At 39.5% G+C, this 23,072-nt stretch overlaps 1 protein-coding gene across 1 annotated transcript; it reads left to right on the top strand.

Annotated features, from left to right (window-relative positions):
- The first annotated feature begins 1,523 nt into the window (after positions 1 to 1,523).
- Positions 1,524 to 21,215, top strand: LOC149081244 (atrial natriuretic peptide receptor 1-like). Its single transcript, XM_089238075.1, has 4 exons — positions 1,524 to 2,418; positions 13,069 to 13,241; positions 16,154 to 16,288; positions 20,602 to 21,215. Exons 1-4 carry the CDS (start codon positions 1,584 to 1,586, stop codon positions 20,809 to 20,811), a joined length of 1,353 nt encoding a protein of 450 aa, XP_089094201.1. The 5' UTR covers positions 1,524 to 1,583; the 3' UTR covers positions 20,812 to 21,215.
- The last annotated feature ends 1,857 nt before the right edge of the window (positions 21,216 to 23,072 follow it).

Here is a 23,072-nt window from a genome sequence, read left to right as displayed (position 1 = left end):
AAATAGATTTATAGCAGGACTGTAAACAGTAATTGTAAGACTCACTTAGTAAGCCCCTGTGAATCAAGTTTGGGTCGTGACCCATAGCTCACGAATACTCGGCTTTAAGTGGGATTTTGCGACCCATCGTGGGTAGATTTTATACGGTCCCCCGTTTTCAAATTTCTAATCGAAAAGTTGTTTCTATGTATCTCCTGAGACCAACCAGAAAATTCCAAGGTAGGTTTTATTTTTTTTTTGAAACCCTGTATAAAGTCCATCCCGCTCCCCCCCCCCCCAAATAAAAAATCATATTTTCGCAGGGCCCGAACCTAATGAGGAACAGGCCCCAGTTGTTGCTAATTATGGAGTTGAAGCATCTGTTTTGAAATTTTGTCGGTCCGGTTTGTTAAGGTATCCGACTACGTTGAAAGCGTCATTTTGGAAGAAAATATGGATTTTCATTTTTTTATTTTTTATAAAAGCCCTATTTGTTGTGATTCCAAAACGGGCCTTGTTTTGTTTATATGATGCTTAGAATCAAAGTTACATTCACTTCAGTGTTGCGTTTTTACATAAAAGTAATACGCGAATAAAGACTTTAAACGTCTTTTACGAAGAATGCTATTTTTGACATTTTACTTGACTTTGTGACATGATTTGTAAAAATTGGTTCATTGCATCCTTACGAAATTTTAATGTGATATTTTGCTATATATTGTTGAAGTTATAAACCAAAATATTTTTTGAATTACAGTGTTTTATAGACAAAATGTAGGATGAAATTTCTAAAAACTCACACGTACTTAAACATATTTTGGTGTAACTTATGAACATATCATGCAATCCTTTAAATTTTGGTTCATAATCTGCAACATTACTAGCTAAATGCAGTGAGAAAATAACAAAGCATTTCATTAACAAAATTTTTTGCAATCGTGTTTCGAATATCACATGAGTTTTGCCTAAAATTTGACATAAAAACGACTTTTTCATAGAAAATGTCATAGATAGACCAAAATTTGTCACCGTTTTCGCCATTTCGAGACACTTTCTATCAAAAAATGTATTTAATGTTCACTCCGACAGAACCATTCACTCCAGAACCATTTTAAAGAAAAGTGACAAGAAAGGTAGTCGGATACCTTAAATACAGATTCGCACAATCGTCATAATATCTTGGCAGAATATGTTTCCCAGAAGCCACTGGTCTTACCCCAAAAAAGAGGTCACGGGGAAGAAAAAAAAGTTATAACCTGGGGGCCTGCCAAAAAGTTTCGACTCGGGGGTGGGCTCCCACACTCTTGATTGAATTAAGATTTCGATTCCCGATCCGGGAGAAGGAGGGAAAAAAATGATGAAATATCCCGCTCCCGGTCGGAAACCAATGGGAAGAATCGGCGCGAGAATTTTTTTTCGTCAGATGGCGTTGCTCGAAAAACATCAACCACCACGAGAGAGATATGCCTCTCTCTCTCTCTCTCCTGCTGCTCTCGCTCTCATTCAAAAAACAAGAGGAAACGGGATCGGGAAGGATCCCTGTATAACATGAAGGACAAGATAAATCCCAGGATCGGGGATTCATAACTCTTCAGTCCGGTACGATGTCGAGATCTCAAATTTCCACGTCGGTTGTGGTGATGACCACGCTTACGTTGTTGTGTCTTGTGGCCGCAGACAACGAAACCACGACGATGACGATGACCACGGAGATGACTACCCCGATCCAGACGAGCACTCGCGACAAACCGGAAGATCCGGGGAGCAAAGAAATGATCCTCGATGAAGAACCAGACGGTGTCGAGCGACAACAACAGGATGATGGTAACGAGAGGTACGAAGCAGTGATAGTGTCCATCCTCTACGACAACCCGGAGCTGAGTTACAAAGCCAGGCTGGTCAGGACGGCCATAGAGGTGGCCATCCGGCACGTCAGCAAGAAGTACGCCTCCTACAGCTTCCGGCCCGTGTTCAGGATCGGCAACAGGTCGTGCCACGAGTCGCTGGCGAGCGGTTTCGCCGCCGAGGAGTTCTACCAGAGGCGGGCGACCGTCTTCATAGGGCCGGGATGCAGCGACGCCCTGGACCAGGTCGCCAGGCTGGGGTCGTTCTGGAACGTGCCGGTGCTGACCGCGGGAGGCATCGACGAGGCCTTCTCCAACAAGAGGATATTCACCACCCTCACGAGGTTGGCGTTCTCCCTGGATCGCGTCAGCGATTTCCTGTTGTCGATACTGGACGAGTTCGGCTGGTCGCACTTCGCCCTGTTCGTCGACGAGAACCACGAGAGGGAGAAACGCATGTCCAAGAGCGTCGAGTCCGCCGTTTTCCGCAGGAACTCGGACTCGCAGCATTTCAACATGCACAGGTTCTACTTCCGGCCGACGAACAGGACGTCCTACACGACTGCCTTGAAAGATGCCTCAACCAAAGCTAGAGGTAAGTAAGCACCTGGAACGATATAAAATAATAATGAATACAATAATATATACTGTTCGTGGCAAGGTTGAAACCACACCGGGGTTTGAAAGTCCCGGGGTTCTGAACCAGAGGCGCATTCGTGGTTTTTCCGATTGGACCACATGTATTTTGCCGCTCTTCTGTTCTAGTCTAATTTTCTTGACTACTGTTTCCTCGAATTATCCACCCTGTGCTGTAACCCCGCTTAACCCCACTCCAGCAAGTACACCCGTGTTCCTAGGCTACTCTTTTGGTCAATTCTATGCTCACACACTCTCTAAATCACACTCTTTTGGTCATTCAATGCTTGCACACTGTTTTTGTCATTCACATGCTTGCACACTGTTTTTGTCACTCACGTGCTTGCACACTGTTTTTGTCACTCACATGCTTGCACACTGCTGTGGTCACTCACGTGCTCTAACACTGTTTTGATCACTCACATGCTTGAACATTGTTTTGGCGATTTATATACCTGCACACGCTCCATGCTACTACTCTTTTGGTCCCTCACTGATATGTTTCCTTGCTTTATAGTCACCCTTTTGATTATTTACACGTTTACACATGCTTTTGGTCATTCATATGCTTTCACGCACTCTAGGTCACTTACTGACCTAGTGCGTGGCTCTGTAGGTGACTCTTTCGGTCATTCACAATACTTGCACACAAACTCTAGGTCATTCACAATACTTGCACACAAACTCTAGGTCATTTACTACCTAGTCCCTTGATCTGTAGATCACTCTTTTGGTCATTCACATGCTTGCTCACGCTCTAAGCCACTATCTTGCTCACTCACGTGCTTGTAAACTCTTTAGGTCACTCACTGACCTAGTCCTTAACTGTCTCACAGAGGCAGATTTATTTAGAGCTATACACAAATTTTGCCCTCCTTCTTCGGGATTTTCTTCGCCACTCATTCCCTCAAATTCCCCTCCCCTCTGAGCTTGACGCCCTGGGCTATAGCCCGCTAAGCCCCTCTGTAAATATATGCTCTTATTCTGAACTTCCGTCATAACTACGACTCGGATTTTTATGATATACCATATTTTTTTTTATAACAAGTCATATTTTGGGCGTTTTCGAGCGATCGGTCGGTCATATTTTAGGAATTTTCAAACAATAAATCTTTTTTTTTTTGGTCATTTTATCACAAAAATTTTAATCTGTAGGCATTTTCTCCGGAGAGGTAGTATATGTTATGCACTTGCAACAAATTCTTGTCTTTTCTCTTTTTTTTGGAAAAGAACTTTTGCATTCCCAGCGGCCACTTTTCTTTTGTTCTCGGAGGATCCTTTTGCTATGTTTCTGAATGGCACGCCAAAGACGTTATTCATTCGGGATTCCTGGAAATCTTCGCGCTCAATGCATTTTCATCATGCCTAGACACAGGGATAATTGTCTATAACAATATTTTTTTGCATTATGCTTTAAGGTAAAAAAAAAAAATCGTTGTTTTTTTTTCTTTCCCCTCTAAAATTGCCACTTTCTTAAGTTTGGTACTTGTCTTAAGTTGAGTGTTCGGGGTGTAAAGAGTTACGAAATATTTTTGCATGACTTCGGGGGGGGGGGGTGGGAGAGGACATTTTCAGCACCGCTGTTAGCCACTTGCGGTCATATGGACCTCGTGAGGGATTCGCATCACAAGGACATGGGTTCAAATTCCACGGGTGGAACGTAGTTGTTGGCTGATAGTGGTTTTTGTTGTTTTTCACCTTCAGGCGCAAATCTCCCCGTTGTCGATCTCCCCGTTGAAAAGTCTCGCGACAGATCCTACAACCATAGTCCAAACCAAAAAAAAGAATTCTCATTGTCACCAGGGGAAAGTACCGATTTTGGCACCCTCTGATTAGTAATTTTGAACGAACAAAAAAATGACTGTAGACCGGAGTCGTGCTCGGTTGATGGACAGATGGTAATATTGTATCGTGTTTTGTTAATTACGTTAAAAGTTCCAGCACAAAACCGATTTAACGTGCAGCGACATCGCAATTCAGCTTGAGAAACAGTAAATGAGATTTCAGAAACTAGACGTCTCTGCTCTATGACAAGCGTGCTTCAAATATTTCTCAATCTGGTATAATTTTCATCGAGTTTTAAAAAACAAAACCTTTTCACGAAGTAGTTTCCTCAATAATTTCGTAGAAGAAACTAAACAATTAGCAGTTTTGTTTCAAAACATTCGAAACTGCATCTCATGAAACTCAGTTCAGTTTTAGAACGTATTGAAGAACAGTTACTGTAAGTGTTTGTAATTTCATTTTTAATCGGGTTGCTGTATTTTTGAAATATCTGACATCCATATTTTTTTCGCAGCCACCTCGTTGGGCGTTCGCCTGTTGTGACGTTGTATCTGTATATTTGTATAAGGTTAGGCGCGATTTTCATTTGAATCCGGTGAGAGAATTTTTATTGAAAAGGCAAATTGATGAATCTTATGTTTATTTTTTCAACTATGTACAGGGTGCATAGCAAACAGGAGATATGGCATTTTACTGGCGAACCGTCGATCCTAGAGGTATGCTGCCAATTAGAAAACGTTTCCAAATAACGTGTAGTACTCAGATATGCCTGTTACAAAAATATATTCATGTTACAAGGGGTACAACATGTACAGTTATTAAAATAACCAAAATTAACTTTTTATATAGTTCTCCGTGTGCCACAAAACCCAATTAGAAAGCTGTTGCCCTCTCTCTTCTGAGACCAAAACAGTGTGCAAGCACGTGAGTGAGTGGCCACCGCAGTGTGAAAGCATGTGAGTAACCACAGCAGTGTGCAAGCATGTGAGTGACAAAAACATAGTGTGCAAGCATTGAATTACCAAAAGAGTGACTTATAGACACGGGTGTCCTTGCAGGACTGGGGAGGGAGACCAGCGTGTTACAGCATAGCGTGGCGAATTCGAGGAAACAGTAATCAAGAAAATTAGAGCAGAACGGGAGACGGGCGACAAAACCATAAATGCGCCTCTGATTTCAGTGTCTTCCCTAGTACATAGAATAGTATCTGCAAAAGAGTTGTTAGTAAACATCAAGAGGAACAAAAATTGCAATGTGGGACATGGTGTCGCGCAAACCACGTTGAGAGGGTGAAAATCGCGGAAAACGCAGGCAGGTTTCGATCCTGAATGTGCTGATGTCAAATGATTTCGAATGTGCTGATGTCAAACATCCAGCTCACGAACTGTTCACCTTGGGGATAGTCACCTTCGGTTAGGTTGTACCTTGTGGATGTGGAAGGGGTACACCTTTTCACTATGCTGAACATTCCAGACCGCCGTGTGCTCAACATCGAGTTTAGCTGCAAGCGCTCGTGTACTTGTCGACGGGGAATCGGCAAACCGTTGCAGCACGGTTTCTTCCATTTGAGAAGTGCGTACATTGCACGGTCTCCCTGCATCTCTCTCACGCCGTGCTGGGTGGAAAGTACCCGTCTCCCGTAGTAGTCGATCGATAGTGGCGAAGATAGTATGGTGCGGACAAAGCCTCATCGGACATTGCTGTTGGTACATCCGCTGTGCTAAGCGCCCATTGCCATCTGCTCGGCCGTAAATCAGATGTACGTCAGCGTATTCCTCGTTCGTGTAGTCAGCTATCACGATACTCATAGAACAACTAACTGCTACACGCGCTTACTATCGCAATAGCGCTAATTTACGTCGTCCGCAGCGCGTGATCCCACCCCATCGCATGCGTTTCGCGACGATGCTTACGTCAGACACGGTGAGCGAACCCACGAACGCATTCAGCGATCAACTGACATCTACCTTTCATCTCCTCTGGGCTCAGAGCCTGCATGCGTTTTTCGCGATTTTCACCCTCTCAACGTGGTTTGCGACACCATGTTCCGTTGCAATCTTTGTTCCTCTTGATGTCTAATAACAACGCTCTGAGTTTGTCGGTCCATTAACACCATGTATATATCATTTATATCCGCACAATTACAGGCTCTTTTCAGATCCAGGAATACAGTAGTATTCATTATTACAGTTATATCAATTATTTAAATGATTATTTAAGTATTTTTAGATCATTCCATCACTTTTTTTGTCGCACCATTTCCTGCACACGAAGGATTAGGAATTAATTAGACCGGGACTTACAGTTTGTTGTTCAGCAGTCGGTATAGCCGGTCGTTATACACGAATCAAATAGCGACCGTCACGTCTCGTGTGAAAGGAAATAGCAAGAAAAAGAATTTCCTCAGTGATCAGTTCTAGAACCCATACTATATTTCTTTGTATAATCTAAAATCTAAATAGTAAGATAATATTTTTTTGTAGATGATACTATTGTATACAGGGCTGAAACTAGGATTTCCTCAGGAAGGCGGTGTGAATGCAATTTTAATAGTCCTTCACTGTAAAATTCGGTGATTTTATGACAGGATTTTTTGTTTGTCACAAAATTTGTCACCATACCCCCTTCAGGATTGCCGCCGGAGTGATTGCCTCCATCAACCCTGCCTAGTTCCGTTCCTGATTCTATACAGGGTGTTCTGTTAATTGACCGACAAACTCAGAGTTTTGTTAGTAGGTATCAAGAGGGAAAAAAAATTGCAACGGAACATGGTATCGCAAACCAAGTCGAGAAGGTGAAAATCGCGAAAAACGCATGCAGGCTACGAGCACCAGAGGAGCGAAAGGTGGACGTCAGTTGAGCGCTGAATGCGTTCGTGGGTTTGCTCACCATATCTGACGTAAGCAGCGTCGCGAAACGCATGCGCTGGGGTAGGATCACGCGCTGCGGACGACATCAAATGCATACGTGCTATTTTCGAGCGCGGCCGGGAATCATTTTTACGTCGTTGTAGAATGCGAAATGACGTCGGCGGCCGCCACTTCCAACTACTCTCGTAATAATCAATCAAACTTTTGTAGTTATTATTGTATTTTTTGTCGTTCCAGCGTGATGTCGAAAACCTGCATGCGTTTTTCGCGATTTCCATCCTCTCAAAGTGGTTCGCGAAGCCATGTTCCATTGCAACTTTCGTTCCGCTCGATAGGTCTACTAACAACGCTCTGAGCTCATCGGTCCAATAACATATACAATACCGACTGACTATTGGGGGAAGATACGGAAATTTATAATCTAATTGATAAAGAAGAAAAATATATGATCTAAAATTGAACAAGTGTCGGACTAAAAACACTTTTAAAACTAAAACAAAATTTGCTTCCCTCTCAATGTTTTCATATATTTCATCTTTTAGTACGTAATTAATTTAAAAGAGTAATGCATCTCCAACTGCAACTCCGATTTCAAATCCTTCCGTTTTTATCGAAGTTTCTTGTTATAAAATTCTCTTTGTGCATGTCAAGTATTTAGGCTTCTGAAAGAAGACTTGTGTAGCACATAATTATGCCATTATTACGTTTAAAATTTTTTTTTTCAATACGTTATAATTAATGCATTGAATTTTTTAACAAAGTTCTCTCTGACGCTTCAAAATTGTTTTTTTTTTAAGCACGTATTCCGGGTTTTTTCTTTATTTCTCTTTGATATATATATCTTTTTCAAATCTTTGATATCATGATCTTTGGTTGAATGATACGGTATCCAATATAAATATGCATATTTAATTTGAATGCAATTCTCGTTTGAAATAAATGTTTCAAATTCGTCATAATTATATATATACTGGGGGGAGGGGAGGTGTCAAAGAGTCCTCCGTAGAAACTTTAAAAATGAATGAAAACCGGAAAAATAACCGAAATAAAAAAACGGTTTGCAGGGTTAGCATCGCTAGGTCACGGGGATTTTTTTTAAGACTAGAAAAAAACAACAACTAAAACAACAGCCGATAGGTGGCGCTGGTACGAGCGACTTCGGTGGAAATATGCAAATGAGATGGTTATAAGAACTTGCGCTCCTAATCCACAATCAGTTCACCGTTATAAACCGTGTATGTGGACCTGCTGTACTCTTCCGTTGATGGATTTGTGACTGGCCCGCAATGTGTTATTCCCTGTGGTGGTGGTAGTCATGTGGAACACATACTGCTGTAATGAACGATTTGGAGGCATTCTGTGTTCGGTATTTGCGTATCTTTTCTTTGACTTGTGCATGTCAGTGCCATCTATCGGCGGTTTTTTGAGTTATTTTTTTTTCCCTGGTTCAAAAACATTCCCGTGACCTAGCGATGTTAACCCTGCAAACCGTTTTTTATTTCGGCTATTTCTCCGGTTTTTATTCATTTTCAAAGCTTCTACAGACTTTTTGCCCATCCTGTATATATAATAAGTTATGAAGTATTTGAAACATTTATTTCAAACGCACGGCCTTTATCTCATAACCTGTCCGTCGTAGAGGTATGATTCCAATTTAAAAAATGTTCTTTGAGAGTGAGAATACAGTGTGAGACAAAATAAAATATCTACATTTCTATATGGTCCCTCCCCACGTGCTCTAACTTCCCGTTAGGAAGTTGTTGCCCTGTTTCTCCTCAGGTGCCTGTCCTCTAATAATTGCAACAAGTGCCTCTTAAGTGCAATATTCACAGAGATATTCGAATTTGACAAACGGAAGAAATTTGGGAAAAAACAGCGTTAAATGCGGTTAAAACGGTTTTTCCGCATTTAACACTATTCTTTCTCACACCGTCTCCGTTTCTCGAATTCGAATATCTCAGCGAATATTGCACTGAGGAACATGGATTTCTCTTTTGTTGGCAGAAGGAAGCACAGGGCAACACCTTTCTAACTGGAAGTTAGAGAACAGGAGGACCGTATAAAAATTTTGAGTTTTTTTATTTTGTCGCACACTGTATTCTCACTCTCAAAACTGGTACAGGGTAAGTTTTGAACGCCCTTCGAGCATTTTTTAAATTGGAATCATACTTCTACGTCGCGACGGACGGTTGATGAGATAAAGGCCGTGCTAGCACTTACAGGACACCCATGGTCCCCACATCCTGGAGTAGGGCCCTAGGCTGGGATCTTTTGCGGGCCCCCCGAACAGACTTTCACGGACTCTCTTATGATGGATTTACAGCGTGAAAAAACAGAAAATAATGAAAATCATCCCGGGCCCCAGGGCTGGAGCCTTGCCTGCCCACCCCTTGTGGGGGCCATGACGACACCCTGCTGTCCAATCCCGTTATAACGAACTCCAAGAGACCGGAGAAATCACTTCGTTATAAAGGAATTCCAGTTTTTTGTATTGCTCTATGTAAGCTTATTTGGGAGATTAGAATAGTGTTCGTTAAAACGTGATATTCGCTATAACGGTATTCTTAAAAACGGGATTCGACTGTATATATATAAAAACATATCTAGGAAAGCGCTTTTATCCTGGAATAACTCACGTTGGTATAAGAAGCATACTTCCAATTGGGAAAAGTATTCAAATAACATGTAGACTTCAGACACGTCATTCATATTGCAAGGGGTTGTATTAGCAGGACACAGATTTTGATGACATTTGCATTTTTCTGCTTTTTTTTTCCACTGTCAGGGTATTTTTTGGAGTTTTGGGGCATATTTTGGCATTTTCAGGATATTTTTTCACTTTTTGAATTTTTTGACAATGGAAAGGATTGAAAAAATTATATGAATACTGATTTTTTTCATTGATCACTTAGGGGGGGTCATTCAAGTATTACGTCAGCACCGAGGGGGCGGGGAGAGAAAGGGGTTTCGGATTTGCTGACTTTTGATGACAAGGTGGGGGGGAATTTGAAGGTTGTTTACGTCATCAACCACCCTTTTGAAATATTCTAAGCTGCTGACGAAATTTTGCTGCAAAATTGTAAATACATTTATACTCATTCTCACTACTCGCAGTTAATGGAAATTACTCGTAAATATTGCTTTTGTAAAGGTATAACTCTTTCACTGAAGAATGCTCTTGAACCTAACTGCACTGGTATCAGTGTAATCTTGTAATTATTGAAAAAAATATATATACACCCCTTGGGTCTCGGGTGAACCTACGTTTTCCCCCACCTCACTAGTATCTAACTATCATTGCAAAGCGCACTACTGTACAGGTTTGGCAGAGTCATGATGAAGGGGGTTTGATGGGTTATAACTATCCATTGGAACCCCGTTTCACCAATTATGGTTTTCGGTTTCGGCACGAGCAGGGAATTCTTTCCCCTGAATATTCTGAGGGGAAAATGGACTACTTACTGCTGAATAGACCCCCTGGGCTACCACGCCCCTCAACGATTTTCAATTTAAATATCTAAGCAAATACTGCACTTAAAAACATGGTTTTATTTTGTTGTTGGGCTCAGGGAGAGACGGGGGGGGGGGCTTTTAATTGGATTTTGCAAGACAGGGTGAGACCAAATGAAAAAGTCTTTTTTTTTTTAAATTCTCATATAACTATACAAACCTTGGCAATATCGATGACGTATCTGAGGTCTCCTTCGAAACTTTTTGAGGATGACTCCTTTGAACCGTTTCCTTGTCAGTTGGAAGTGAAAACTAATAGGGGATAATTATCAAGGGGTTATACCACGACCACCTAGATAACCACTAGATAAGGTTATATAAGAGTCGTGGTTATACTCCTACGATCAACGGTTCGCGAGTTATTGCAGGATGAAAGGGACCTTTTCCTAGGCGCCCCGCATAATGTAAATTTCCATATCGGATTTTGCCTAGTTCTATAAAGAAAACAAAACAAAAAGTATGTCAATCTATAGCTCCCCTTAAGGGGTGTGCGACAGGTGCGTCGCCCCTGTTAATAAATGAAAAATTATACATAAATTATTATTATGTCTTTTAGTACGCAAAACAAGGTTTATGAGCTTGAAAACCATGAAAATATAAAGTTATTATCAAGAGAACTTGTTTGTCTCGGGAAAAGAGAGCCACCACTAGAGAGAGGCGGATGCCTTTGATGCCCAGGGGGCCCCGAATCGACACTTTTTTCATCAGCAATCATAGTGGAGGGGAAGCACAAAAATAGATGTTTGCTCCAGGTGACGAAATGCATTGTCTTTCCTGGTGGGGACTTTAAGAGGAGCTTAAGGAGCCTCGAATCAAACCGCAGGCTCCAAGTTATCGACGGCTTTCCGATTCTGGAACTATTTCTTCCATTAATTCTGAATTTTAACCAATTGTGGAATCACTTCTTTCATTTATTTGGAATTCCCATCAATTATATAATTATCACAAAAAAAATTTGTGTAAATTATATAATTATTTATTTCATTTATAATTTTGTATTTTTCTTCAATCGCGGCATTTAATTCTGCATTTACATCAATATTATGGAATTATTTATTTTTTCATTAATTTCCATTGATTTAATTAGAATTTCTTACTAATTCTGGAATTATTTCTTTCAATTATTTTTCCTGTTTTTGATTCATCAATTCTAAATTTTCATCAGTTCTCTTCTCTGTCATTGCAACAAAATATTGTCTAATACTTCGAAATAAGATTTTGCTTCTTTAAAATATTATAACAACTGTAGTAGTCTTTCTAAACGAAAAAAATTAGCAGCTTTCAAGAACTTGGAAAAGGGGAGTTCCGTTGGGAACTGTTCTAGGGCCTACTATTTCTTTGCTCTACGAAAATGGGCCTACTTTTCCACAGTTTATATATAGTTATTCCATTTTGCAATACGTTATGCCTTTCTGGATGCCCCTCCCCTCCCCCAAGTTAGAACTGACAAACATGGCTAAGAAGCTTGAAGGAAAATGACGGCCTTATTCTCATGACACCCACAGGAGATGGGAGGGGGGGGGGGAGTGACAGGGCTCCAGACCGGGACCCGGGAAGAATATTATCACTTTTTGTTTTGTCACGCTATAAGCTTATTATACAAGGGGCATGTGAAAAGTCTGCCCTGAAGGCCTGTGAAAGATCCAGGCCTGGGTGCCGTAATCCAGGGTGTGGTGGCCATGAATAAAAGGCGCATTGTTGTCGTTTTTTGTGTTTCCTCTCTCAATGACAGAAGTTCCACGGTGCCAAGCTGCTAGAGCCTAAACACCTCACCTGCTGAAAATGAATGGATCATATAAGCGGCATCCATCACATCTTAAAACATACAGACTCAACCCGTATCCCTTGCGCCAAACAGGACTATCTGAGTCATCTGATGTGGGCCAGCGATATCAAACCTAATTTTGTAAAAATGAACTGAGGAGCACACATTCATAGACCACTTAAATGGCCCGTGACACATTCCCAGATCATGCACACATTCCAGTGACCTGCGATGAAATTCCTCATCTCTGAAGTGACCTGCATTAGCCGGTATGGCGCAAAGCTCGAGGAACACCAGATTTTTGAACTTTGGGGTTCAAACTTGGGGAAAAGCGAGATTTAATGAGGATCACAGTATGCATTCAGCAAGATGCATACAGCATTTACTCATCATACAGCATATTTAGAGATCACTTGATTGACCCGCGACATATTTCCAGAGTTCTGCACTTAAGTTACCCACATCACTTTTACAAATCATTAAAGTAACCTTCGGCGCTGCTACGGATAAAAAAATTAGGTGGGCCGCGACACGCTTTCAAATCAGTGAAGTGGCCCACACTCTCCTAAAGGTTGAACACTTTTGCCTTGAAGTTTATACCGTGAGTTCAGAACCAAATTGTATGTTTTGTTTTTGCTAGTGACATTGTCTAATTACTAAATTAATTAATTTGTTTCAGTGTTCATAATGATCGCACCAGGCAACAGCCTACGGCGCATGCTCATCGATGCGTATGATTGCGGCATGAGCGGTGGTGATTACGTGTTTCTTAGCGTCGAGCTTCTCAAGGGACAAAGCAGCGACAGCGTCTCCGGTTTCCATTGGTACGTCCCTCGTGACAGTCGCAATGCGGTTAGTTTTCATTTTTTAAAATTAATAATTAATTAATTTACTCCAATTAATAATTAGAGGAAGTTTCATGTCAAAAAGAGACGTTTCACTTTTAAAATACATATTACGTATGTAAAACCTGGGAAAAATAGCTTGGCGTATTTTCATCACAAACAAGTTTGCTTTCAATAAAACTGAAAACTCTTTTGAATACCATTGAGATGGAGGATTTTTTCATGCGGTTTAAAATAAGGCTATAGTTTGCAGCTCTGGGTCTGTCTCCATGGGTACATAAATATTATGGCTTGCGGGCCATATTTCCTTCTACGATTACTTGCAGGCAGAGCCACCCTTAGTGGTGTGCAACAGGTGCTGTCTCACGCCTGACCCCGTACTTACGGCAACAATAATTTTTTTCACAAATGCTGAATTTTCATCAATTCTGGAACTTCGAATTTTCATCCATTTAGGAATTATGAATTTTCATCCATTCCGAAGTTCTGTATTTTCATCCACTCGGGAGTTCTGAATTTTCATCAATTCTGAAATAATGAATTTTCACCCATTCCGAAATTCTGTATCTATTTGGGAATTATGAATTTTCATCAATTCTGGATGTATGTATTTTCGAAAGGCATATGCATGTCATGAAATAAAATGTAATATTATATAGTATATTGTATAGTATATAAATGTAATTTTCTACATTCCAAGACTGAAAAAGTCATTTGGAAGAGTCATTTGTTATGAGTTTTATTGCTCTTTGTTTTGAAGTTTTATTATTGGAGTAAGATTTGAAATGAAGTCACCTTCACATTAGAGATTTATTTTGAATTTCTTCGCTTTCTATTGCTATTTTACATGCAGTACTGTGGCATTTGAGTAGTAGTGTATGTACAAATTCTGGTATCGATTCTACTGGTTGCAGCAGTTGCAGAATGAATGTTGCCCTTCATGCAAACTTGTTTTACGGACACTGTATACGTACGAGACATCTCGTGCTATCAACCCTTGGAAGGGGTGTTGATGCAATCGAGAAGTTCATTTTCGAAACTTGTTAACACGGTCTTTACGGATGATGGGCGGCATAATGCAAGAGGCGTTCGAAACAATTTCATCGTTTTCTCCTCCTCCTGTGCTTAACTAACTTGATTAATTATCCTTTTAAAATGAAGCATCGAGGGCTTCAGTTGAGGTTATGAATGGTTATTATGTGTTAGAGAGGTGTTGTGAATAGCCACTCTAACGAAATGCAGCTCTAGTCCTCGTCGGATTTCTCCGCTGAGTCTCTCTCTCTCCCTACTTCACATAAAAGGTCTATAACGTCGTCGAAGACGGTAATATTTCCGCTCACAAAGAATCATTAGATGCAACCGCCGAAATCAATAGCATTCGATTAACAGTCATCTCAGTGAATTTTTTTCCAAAAATAGCCCCGATTCTTTGTCTGAAAGCCCGAATCGCGAAATCTTGGATTGGGATAGAAAACTGATATTCTGTCTGATATTTTGTGTAATAATAATAATACAGTACTACAATTTTCGAAAAAACCATATCGCCAAATTTCCCTACCAGGTGGGATCCAATTTGCATGATAGGACACTTTAAATTTTTGCATTTAATGCATTTATGCACATTGTAATTTTTTGCGTTCAACACAATGTAATTTTTCACATTCACTAATGATTTCTTGCATTCAACACTATATATCACCACTTTTATCTATATATCACCACTTTTATCTATATATCACCACTTTTCTCATACTAAAGAATGCAACTTTTCACATTTAGCAATGTAATTTTTCCTCATTCCATAGTGTAGTTTTTTTGCACTCAACAATGTAATTTTTCCTCATTCCATAGTGTAGTTTTTTGCACTCAACAATGTAATTTTTTTGCATTCGACAATACGATTTTTTGCATTCAACAATGTAATGTTTTGCATTCAACAATGTAATGTTTTGCATTCAACAATGTAATGTTTTGCATTCAACAATGTGATTTTTTCCATTCAACAATATAATTTTCTCACATTAAGCAATGAAAGTTTTGCATTCAACAGCGTAATTTTTTACATTAGACAATGTAATTTTTTTTGAATCCAATAATGCAATTCAATTTAAACACAACAATTTTCAATCAATGAAAATCTTTATTTGTTTGGGTGCATGGGCCCATGACAACACTAATATAGTGGTAATTACAACCGACCTGCGAGGTTATTAAAAACATAGGATTACGAAATATTAAATTAATAAAAACGAGATATAAATAAGTAAAAACACAAAATAAAAATTAGTAATAATAAAAACTATTTACACATGCGCACAAAATGAAATAAATGGAAGACTCACAAGTAAACACGTTTGGAAGATTGTGTGCATGGGGCATCAGTCAAACAACGAACGGAAATTACAAATGGCACGGGAAAAACGGAAAATATACTATTATAATTAATTGTGGGGTCATTAAGGTAGGTTACTATATCGTCGTTACATCTCTCGTCGTTACAATCTAATTCAATTTAAACATTCAACAATGTAATTTTCTACATTTCAACAATGTAATTTTCTACATTTCAACAATGTAATTTTCTACATTTCAACAATGTAATTTTCTACATTTCAACAATGTAATTTTCTACATTTCAACAATGTAATTTTCTACATTTCAACAATGTAATTTTCTACATTTCAACAATGTAATTTTCTACATTTCAACAATGTAATTTTCTACATTTACACAATGTAATTTTCTACATTTACACAATGTAATTTTCTACATTTCAACAATGTAATTTTCGTCAGTCAACGATACATTGTATTCAACAATGGAAGTGCACTTGAGAATGAATTTTTTTTGTATAAAAAAAAGGAACAGTCACAGCTAGTGATCAAAAGAATACTAAATTTGCAATTGTGTACATTCTAGGACGTGAGGAAGATGTTCGAGTCTCTGATGATCATTGCGGTCCGAGTTCCGATCAGTGACGACTACAAAATTTTCTTACAAGAGATCAACGCCGTGTTGAAGGAAGACACGTCTGTTTTCTCCAGAGATAACATAGTGAGTCTCTTCAAGTTCTATTGACCATAACGGATGCTGTTTAAGCATGTCCTTTAGCTGTTGCTCCTATAAGTGACTGATTCAAGGAGAACGGTCTGCGAGTCTGCGACGCACAGTGTGGTGCGTTTTGTAAGAAACGTGGTCAATAACCTTTACTCGCCTTTCAATACGTTGCATATTAATGAAAAAAAAAGCTGTTTCGAACAAGAAATATTATTTTTTTTTTTAACGGCAGGGTAAAATAAGCTTATAGCTTATGTCAAGGTGATTTTGAGGAAGTGAAATGGATAGAAAAATGAGGGAGATATGTTTTTGTTATGTCTATCGAGAGAATTTCGAAAACAAAACAAAACACAGCATGAATTTGTTCATGATATCCCATCACCACGTATATATATTGTATATAATGTTTGAATTTTAGTACGGGAAAGCGGGGTAATACCGAACACTTAAGGGAAATCTCTAATTATTCAATTATTTGCTGTAGTTCATGAAAAAAAATTTACTATAGGTATATACCCTGTTTCATTACCTAACTAAAAAACCACAAAAAAATTGACTTTATAGTTCAAGTTTTCATAGAAATTTTTTTTTTGTAAGAGCTTACACTGTTCGGAACTGTCCCGTGGGTCGGGGCAATACCGAACGGGGTCAGCTAAGTAAGGAATGTAGCTTCCGTTACGTAGATTTTTGTGAAATTAATAATTTAATTACTTAAATGACATATTCAACTCTAGGATCAATTGTTCCTGTGGAAATATACAACTAAGGTGAACATAAAGCTAGTAATTATTTTTAATCGATATGAATACCTTTAGTGTTCTAAAAATTTAAGTAACATTTGCATCTAAGTTCTTAAAAGAAATAGCAAAAATAACATCAACTGCAGAGTTGAAACTGGCTTATAGAACCTAACGCTGCCTACAAAAATCACAAATAAAATTTTCTGCAGTTTCTGCACCACTGAACAAAGTGTTCGGAATTGCCCCAAACGACACCTCGTGGTAATTTCTCGATCTAAACTCAAAATGTACACAGCAAAGCAAACTTTCTTCCTACTTAATAAATAGCTTAAGAAACGTAGAATCAAATGACACCAAGCTCACTACTCTAAACGCGAACCCATTTTACTTATCTCTTATCCAATTTAGCACCTTACATAATTAACCGGAAAAATTGTTTTTTACACACCACTCGCAATAACACAGCTAGAAAGGCACTCGCCCGCTCGATGAGTTTACCGTGGACACACCGTCAGGCTGCAACACTAATCAGACCCCTCTAGATTCAAACAGTGACCCAGAACAACGGTGTTCGGAATTCCCCACTGTTCGGTATAACTCCGCTCTCCCCTTAACATCATATAGAATACTGCTGACATGGCATTAAAAGTCTAAAATAACACAAGCATGTTGCATATAAAAAATTAATTAAGAATTCGAAGAGAATTAGCATTAAAAAAAAAGTTGAGTAGGCTGTGCATAGGCCCTTAAGTTCTGCGGTAAATACGTTTTTTGTGCCTTGAATCGCGTGTTAGGCACTGACGTTATCATCGGCTTTGTCTTTGGAATAGCTAACAAACACACCAATGTCGCCTATTTTTGTTGTGAACCGCTCGAGATTTAGCGGAAAACAATTTCGTTACGAATCAGGGCCGCGGGACACGTGCCGAGACGGGAAGAGATACCGAAACCGGAGTAATATCATTGGTCGCACCCTTGCCATGTGCATCTGGCTATACCATTGCTTTTGACGTGCGTTGTGTTTTTTGAGATATAGCGTAAAACAATTTGTTGCGTGTAATTGTGTGTTACGCGTTACGTGCATTTTTTATTTTTGCAAAACACGCTTGACCCCCCCCCCCCTCTTCCGCACACTTGTTAATACCCCTGTATCTCTATTTTGTTTCACTCACATGCTTGCATGACCCCCACATCCTCTGGCTTGGGATTTTAGGTGAGACCCCCTCCCCCCCCCCCCCCCAAGAAAGACTTTCTACAAACCCTTCTACAGTGAATTTATAGCATGGAAGAAAAAAAATGATGGGTGCCCGAGACAATTACCATAATTTTTCTTTTCATGCTATAAATTCACTATAGCCCGTGAAAAATCAGGCTTGGGGATCTGCTAAAGATCCCGGCCTAGGGACACTGCTCCAGGATGTGGAAGCCGTTGCACACACTATAGGTTAACTCTTTTGTCCCTTCACTAACCTGAGCCCTTGCTTTTCAGGTCACTGTTTTGGTCATTCACGTGCTCTCACATGATTGTACATGCTACAGGTCACTCACACTGACCTCATGATCGCTCTGTAGGTCACTTTGTTGTTCATTCACATGCTTTCTCACGCAAAAAGTCACTCTTTTGCCCATTCACACTCTTAAAATTTCTCTATGTCACTCTTTAGGTCACTCACTGACCTATAGTCCTCTACTTTTTCGGCAGCAGGGCCGCCGTTTTAAGAGCATCAGGTCCCCCCCCCCCGGATAAAGTGATATTTTTGAGACCCTACCCGGCTAAAAATGTTTGTGCGTACCAATTTACACGCTTACCCTCGAAAATTTTAACCGTATCTCATTTTTATGAAAGTCTCTTCCCCCTCCGTGCTCTTGAGGCTCCCAGGCCATGCCCAGGTAAACCCCTGTGTTAAGACGGCACTGCTCGAAGAGGCGGATTAATTTAGGGTACATAAATAGGGTGTAAAAATTTTGCCGCCCCATTCTACTGATTTTCTCGCCCACTGAATTCCTGAAATTTTCCGCCTCTCTGTACTTTCCGCAATAGGCTATTTGGCTCGCTAAGGCACCCCCCCCCCCTTTAAAGACGTCACTGGCAGTACACATTCCCGATGCACTCGAACTGAAAAATGTTAAAATGTGCATATCAAAAACAGTGTAGAGGGAAAAACAACATTTTCTTGTCTTTATAAGAAGTCATTATTAGAACTTATTAGAGCTTTTATTTGTCTTTATAAGAAGTCGTTGTTCAACAACTTGATCGGGAAAAGCGCACAAAGTCCTGCTTCTTGTAGAACAGAGTTCTTCAACTTTTTTTGCAGTCGCGAGCACTCCCTGTACCTATCATCAAAAAAAAAAAAAAAAAAAAAAAAAAAAAAAAAAAAAAAAAAAAAAAAAAAAAAAAAAAAAAAAACCACTCTTACGGCAAGTTTGACATACGAATGCATGAGATCAGGATGATTTAGATCCTTGAATGCGATTTGTACAAGATGTTCAATTGAAACGTTGATATCAAGTGCTCGCGAACACGAAATCGGACACTAGCATCGAGCACTATGGGTACACCGTGGTGCTCGCGAGCAACTGGTTGAAGATAGTTGTTGTCGAATTCTTCCGAACTAATACAAATTTGCTCATAGGAAAATCATGATTTTTCCACCACCTCCAACTTCAAATTATCCAAAAAATTCGAAAAAAGTTCGAACTAAACAAGAAATTTCGACATTAAATTAGATGGAAAACTCAAGGAAAGTTCGAATTATCCAAAATTAGAATTAACCAAAAGTTCTACTGCATTTACAGTATATAAACTTATGGTGTGGGATCCAGTAGATGGTATCGCTTTGGCACAAGCTGATTGATGCACTGCATCCTTGTTATCGTTGCTATTGCTCTTTTTTTTCTCACTCGTGTGACCAATACATTATATATATACAGGGTGTCCAGTAAATGTTAACGCTGCCTTATCTCACCTACCGTCCATCGTAGAGATATGATTCCAATTTCAAAATGCTCAAAATGCGTTCAAAAATGACCCTGTACCAATTCCTAGGGTGAAGATAGGACGTGTGTCACAAAATAGCGGCCTCCCTTAACTACAGCAATTTTCGCCCCAGTTGGCGTTTTCGTAAAGAATTAGAAGTTAGAGGACGGAGACGGGAACTGCATGGCAGCCTTCCTTAACTACGGCAATTTTTGCCCCCAGTTGGCGTTTTCGTAATGAATTAGAAGTTAGAGGACGGAGACGGGAACTGCATAGCAGCCTCCCTTAACTACAGCAATTTTCGCCCAATGCATAGCGGCCTCCCTTAACTACAGCAATTATCGCCCCAGTTGGCGTTTTCGTAATGAATTAGAAGTCAGAGGACGGGGGGAACGTATAAAATTTAGATTTTTTATTTTCGGACACACTGCATGTCCACCGTAGAAATTGGTACAGGGTCATTTTTCAACAGCATTTCTTAAACTGGATCCATACCTATACGACGGACGGTTGGTGAGATAAAGGCCACATCAACAAAGTTTTATGTATATTTTGTATATATTTTTTGTTTTTTTGAATTATTTTCTTGCAAGATCAGCCCGATCTTGGCTGCATTCTACGACTGCGTGTTGGTGTACGCCTGGTGCCTGAACAAGACGATCGTGGAAGATCGCGACCCCGCAGACGGGAGGAGACTGGTTCGTCTCATGTGGAACTCCACCTACTCGGAAGGTATTTTTCGGAAATATTTCAAATATTCGGATGACCAGAGACGGGAACTGCCGACATTTCCAGCATTTTAAATTAATTTACGTAAAAACCAAAAAAAAATGTGACTCTTCAACTCAGTGGTTCTCAAACTTTTGTCACCTGCCCCCCTTGCTCAATTCATGTTTCAGCTGCGGCTCCCCCAGAACAGTTTAGTAGATATTTCAACAAATCAATATCTCCAGATTACCGCGACGTCACTGACAAAGGTTGGCGATGCCCTTAGGAGCAGCGGCGCACACTTTGAGAAATACTGCTTTAATTGTTTCAATGACGGAAACAGGGTCTTGCTACTCGCCTCTCGACCAATCGCTCCTAAATTCGTCATACGTATACGGCCCTCTAAGCCAGTGGTGCATAATCTCTGGCCTGTGGGGCCAAATGCGGCCCTCCACGGTGCTCCATTCTGTCCGCTACGGTTGTTCCGGTGGAGGCGCACAACACGATAAATACCTAAGCTGACCAAAATTCCTTCACAAAAATTACGTTATGTTGCCAAAAAAGTTGTCAAGGCAAGTAAAATTGTAAATTACAACCAAAAAAAAAAAAGCTACCACTTCCGAAAAAAAATTGGTCAGTAAAGCTGCCATTTACTTCCAAAAAACTTGTCAAATGTAAGTAAAGTTGCCAATTACAGTCAAAATATACTGTCAAAAGCAAGTAAAGTTGTCATATACACCCAAAGGAAAGTAAAGTAGCCACTTATAGCCGAGAAAACTGTCAAGGTAAGTAAAGTTGCGATTTGTAGCCAAAATTTTTTTGCAAAAGCCAATAAAGTTCCCAGTTACTGCCGAAAAAAAAAAACTCCAAAGGCAAGTGAAGCTGTCAATTACAGTAAAAAATGTCAGAGGCGGGGGTAAAGTTGCCCAACTATCTCTAAAATATTTCAGGAAAAATCGCCAATCGCAGAAAATAATGGATACTGCAAGTCACACAAACATATTTTTGACAAATATGTGAGTTGGATATTCATTTATTTATAATATATAATACATTTATTTATAATATATAATACATTTATTTATAATATATAATACATTTATTTATATAACTATAATTAATTATGATAGAGTCATAATAATTTTATATAATATATATGACATAAATTATTACCATAACATAATTTATAAGTCCTAAAAATAGTCTCAGAGAGAGTTCTTTGATTTCAAAAATCCAACTAAGCCTTGTTGAAAATAGGGGAAAAAACGGGACATTTTTATAGAAAAGTCCACGGGCTAGATGTACGGTAGTTCTGCGTCTTGTATATATAGGGGTGACCATATGATCCGTCTTTTACTGGACATTCTCGTAATTTTGGGCGTCCTAATTTTGTTTTATAAAATGCCCCGTTTTTTCTCATATTTTCAACTAGGCTTAGTTGAATTTTCGACATCAAGTACTAAGATTATTTTTGGGACTCAAGAAATTACATTATCGTAATCAAATGAATATATTCATCTCACATAATATTTGTGAAACATGTGCTTTTTTTGACCAATAAAATTTCGACTTGCAGTACACATAATTTTCCGCGACTGGGGGATTTTTCAGCAATTTTAGTGATGGTTGGCAACTTTACTTGCCTTTAAAAAATTTTTCAGCTGTAAATGGCGACTTTACTTGCCTTTGACAAATTTTTCACCTGTAAATGGCAACTTTACTTGTCTTTGACAATTCTTTTTGCTTTTATCGGCAACTTGACTTTGACAATGTCTTTGGCTGCTATTAACAACTTGACTTCCCTTTGACAAAATTTTCAGCTGTAAATGGCAACTTTACTTGCCTTTGACAATTGTTTTGGCTATGATTGGAAATTGTATTTGTTTTTGACAACTTTTTTTTTACTATAATCGGAAACTTTTGACTGTTATTAGCAACTTGCTTTTGACAAATTTTTCAGCTGTAAACGTCAACTGTAATTCCCTTTGACAGTTTTTCATCTGTAAGTGACAACTTTACTTGCCTGTGACAATTTCTTTGTCTATGATCAGAAACTACTATTGCCGTTGATAATTTTATTTAGGCTGTAACTGACAACTTCACTTGTCTTGACAAGTTTTTTTTTTTTTTTGCGCCATCCAGTAATTTTACGAGGCAAATATAATCAGCCTAGGTGCCGCTGTGGTGGTCGAGTGGTTATAGTGACGGACTCGCGATGCGAGGATCCGGGTTTGAACCCCACAGTGGTGGTCGGCTGAAGTTGGTTTTCTGTGGTTCCCAACTTCAAGGCGCAAATGCGAGCCGATCTCCCCGTTAAAAAGTCTCGCCACAGAGAGCAACAGTCCTACAACGATAA

Source organism: Pholcus phalangioides, unplaced genomic scaffold (assembly GCF_987345545.1).
Source record: "Pholcus phalangioides strain wild (caught in Gottingen) unplaced genomic scaffold, Ppha-v1.0 ptg000010l_1, whole genome shotgun sequence".
Lineage (NCBI taxonomy): Eukaryota > Metazoa > Arthropoda > Arachnida > Araneae > Pholcidae > Pholcus > Pholcus phalangioides.
This window is presented reverse-complemented; position numbering and strand designations above follow the sequence as displayed.